At 40.5% G+C, this 3,035-nt stretch overlaps 1 protein-coding gene across 2 annotated transcripts in view; it reads left to right on the forward strand.

The window, feature by feature from the left end:
- The window catches only part of LOC116690735 (CUB and sushi domain-containing protein 3), a 286,959-nt gene that overhangs the window by 188,123 nt on the left and 95,801 nt on the right, over positions 1–3,035 (forward strand). For both annotated transcript variants that reach the window (XM_032517890.1, XM_032517891.1), the window contains exon 37: positions 402–506. In XM_032517890.1, the coding sequence (XP_032373781.1) occupies positions 402–506 (105 nt within the window). The remainder of the gene's footprint in view (positions 1–401; positions 507–3,035) is intronic.

The raw sequence follows: 3,035 nt of genomic DNA on the forward strand, positions 1-3,035 counted from the left end.
ATTGGCGAACCCTTTTGCAATTATGTCAGCACATAATGTAAACTGAAAACTGCTGCCCTGGTTAAAAAAGCAATGCAACTGATCTCAGCTGGTATTCTGTCTACAATGGAGTGCAATGGATATTTGTGAGTGACCCCAAACTTTTGACCGGTAGTGTATATGTAAATGTGTATGTGTATATATATAAATATGCATATGTGTGTATATATGTATATGTGTATATATGCATATGTGTAACTAACCTACAATATAATTGTTACTGTATCTGAATTATTATCTTTATTGCATATTACTGAAGTTCATTACATGTTCATGCATTATACATGTCCACATGTTGTCTTATATCTATAAAAATGGACTGGACTTGGTCTTAACTGTCTTATGTATATTATAAAACACAGGTACAACAATTCCTCAGCTGCTGAACAGCACATCAAACAACCTGTACTTGACCTTCCAGTCTGACATCAGTGTTTCTGCCGCTGGCTTCCACTTGGAGTACACAGGTATGAGGAGAGACGGTGTGCCTGCCTGCCTGTCACGTTGTCTGTTGTCAGTTTGTATGTGTCCATCTGCCACCGGCTTTCAGCTACTGCAGAGAGGTATAAAAAATAAGATGGACAGCTGGTCTGCGTGGCACAGTTGGACATAGAAAGAAAGAGTGTGTGAGGGTATTGACTGAGTGGGCAAAGTCTTTCTTTCTCTCCTTTTGAATTTTCAGCCTTTTGCATCTGCTTCTGTTATTCTGGCATGGTATTCCCTGATGTTTGTTTCTTACCATTGCTACAATGTACTGGACTAACATCCCTTTTCATTTAGGGACTAAATGTACTCACTCTCACTGGGCTATTCAGTTAGGGGCATTTTTGCAAAGGAACATGCTGAACATATATTGTGCACTAAAATTTAAGGAGTGTAGCTCGCCCCAGTGGAGCAACTGATTTACTAAGTCCTCCCATTCAAAATTGTGTAAATGAAAATAGTGGTGCTGATCTGTAGGTAATGCATGGATCTCTTCTGTTGATATTTAATAATACAGTCCTTTGTGACCAATTTACCTACAGTTATTTACATCTCTTGCACTTTCCCATTATCTCTTTTAATGTCAGTGTAATTTTCCTCTTTGCTATTTGTCTCTGTGAGGTTAGATGGATTTTAAGTTGGTGCTTTCTCTGTCTCTTCCTCACATTTGTCTTTCTACTAGCTGGTTACTTACAGCTCACCTTCACGTAAAAGCAATTTTCTTACTACAATGTGTGACTATGGGAGACCCATTGTCACTCATTTTCAGCGAAGTATATCGAGGGCCGTAAAAAAGTGCAACCATGGGAAAAGTAAGAGTTGAGAAGAAGACATCTTTATTATGTTAAGATTAAATGCTGGAGGATATGTATTGCAAAAAAAGGATTGTGAGCCCTGCTAACATAACCAGCTTTGAGATCTCATACACAACTCAACAAAAAACGTGGTTTTGAGTAAAACCAGTTTCCACTCAAACTAACAGTCCGTTCCCTCAAATGTATTGCAAAACAAAAAAAAAGCATTCCTGTCACTGAGTCTGTCCTTGCTGTCAGTCGCGTCAGTCCGTGAGCATCATACCACTGCAGAGAGAACAACTTCACAGTCCTTTCTCTTGCAGTCGGCACTTCGTCTCCACAACACCCTCCTCTTTCCTGGAAGCACTCTGTAGCTGTCTCTCTCTATGGGCTCTTTCCTCTCTGCACTAACCCCCTCCCACCACAACCACGACCTACTGCTGAGAATCACTTCAGTGCCATGTCTCAGTCAGCTCTTTCCTCTGTCGGTCTTAAACTTACACCGGCTCCAGTCAAACGGCTTTCTCTGTTGCTGTTCTTGTTGCTGTTCATATTTCTTAGCTTGCCTGCCATATGGTTCTACTTTCTGCCTATTGGCAAACATTTGTATATGTGTTCCAGCCGTGTTGCTTCTCTGTGAAACTATACTCATTAAGCATTTCTGTTGTTGTGGTCTGTTGTTTCCCATTTTGTGTTTGTATCTTATTTCCAGCCTGTGTTTGGTTTGAACCACCCTTTTATTTTTTTCACACTGCAGTTTTTAGCCACAAATTAATTCTCTAAATGCTTTGTACAGTGGGAAGAAAAAGGCAAGAGGGATTGGCACAGGCCCAGCCAGTCAACCATCTGTTTTAAAATGTTACCTTTGGGGGATTGTTGCAGTCCATTGAGACCAGTTATAGAAATCTTATACCACCCACCACTACAACTTCTTAAAAGCCAAGCGTTTAACCGGCTCTCCTAAGGCATACAGTATGCAGTAAGCTATAGCTGAAAACAAAACTGGTGTCTTCACACAGGCAATATGGTGGTGTACATCCCAAATAAGATCCCACACTGGTCTTCAATTGCTGCAGTCTGTAGAGGCCTAGATTATTTCCACATGAGCAAAATTTAATGACTGTGACAACCAAATGAATCAATTCTAGAAAAGAAATTCATCCACATTAAAAATATATTGACAGATTTTAGTGCTGATTCAGTCACTCCACTCAAAGGACGTCATGGTAATGCTTGTGCACAGTAGTTAGTCCTCTAAAAACCAAACACTTACCGTAGCTGCAGGGGAGCCTCTTTGTCCGGTCTGTACCATCAATGGGATGGCCTTATCCTTCAGCACACGTTTCATGGTCTGTGTGGCTGATTCCATTTTTTCATAATGATTGAGAACGTAACAATGATCCTCAGTGAAATGTTCTGAGCAAACACGATGGTTCTTGAAGATGGCTATAGGTGTATTTGGATCTATATCCAGAGCAAGTATAGCCATAGATTCAGCGGTCAGCGTTTTTGGTTGTAAGTCTATGAAACATCATGGTATTACCTGCCTATTACCTTAGAATATGGCTGTGTCTCATGTGACCTTATTTCTACACCCTGTGACTATACAAATCACAACATGTAAATAGGAATATGTTGGCGTTATTTTGTCACTTAATGGGAGCAGTAAGCTAGTTGGAGCCAGTTACCTGCAGGATCTTTGCTGAGCTAATGCTGGGG

Source organism: Etheostoma spectabile, chromosome 6 (assembly GCF_008692095.1).
Source record: "Etheostoma spectabile isolate EspeVRDwgs_2016 chromosome 6, UIUC_Espe_1.0, whole genome shotgun sequence".
NCBI classification, from domain to species: Eukaryota; Metazoa; Chordata; class Actinopteri; order Perciformes; family Percidae; genus Etheostoma; species Etheostoma spectabile.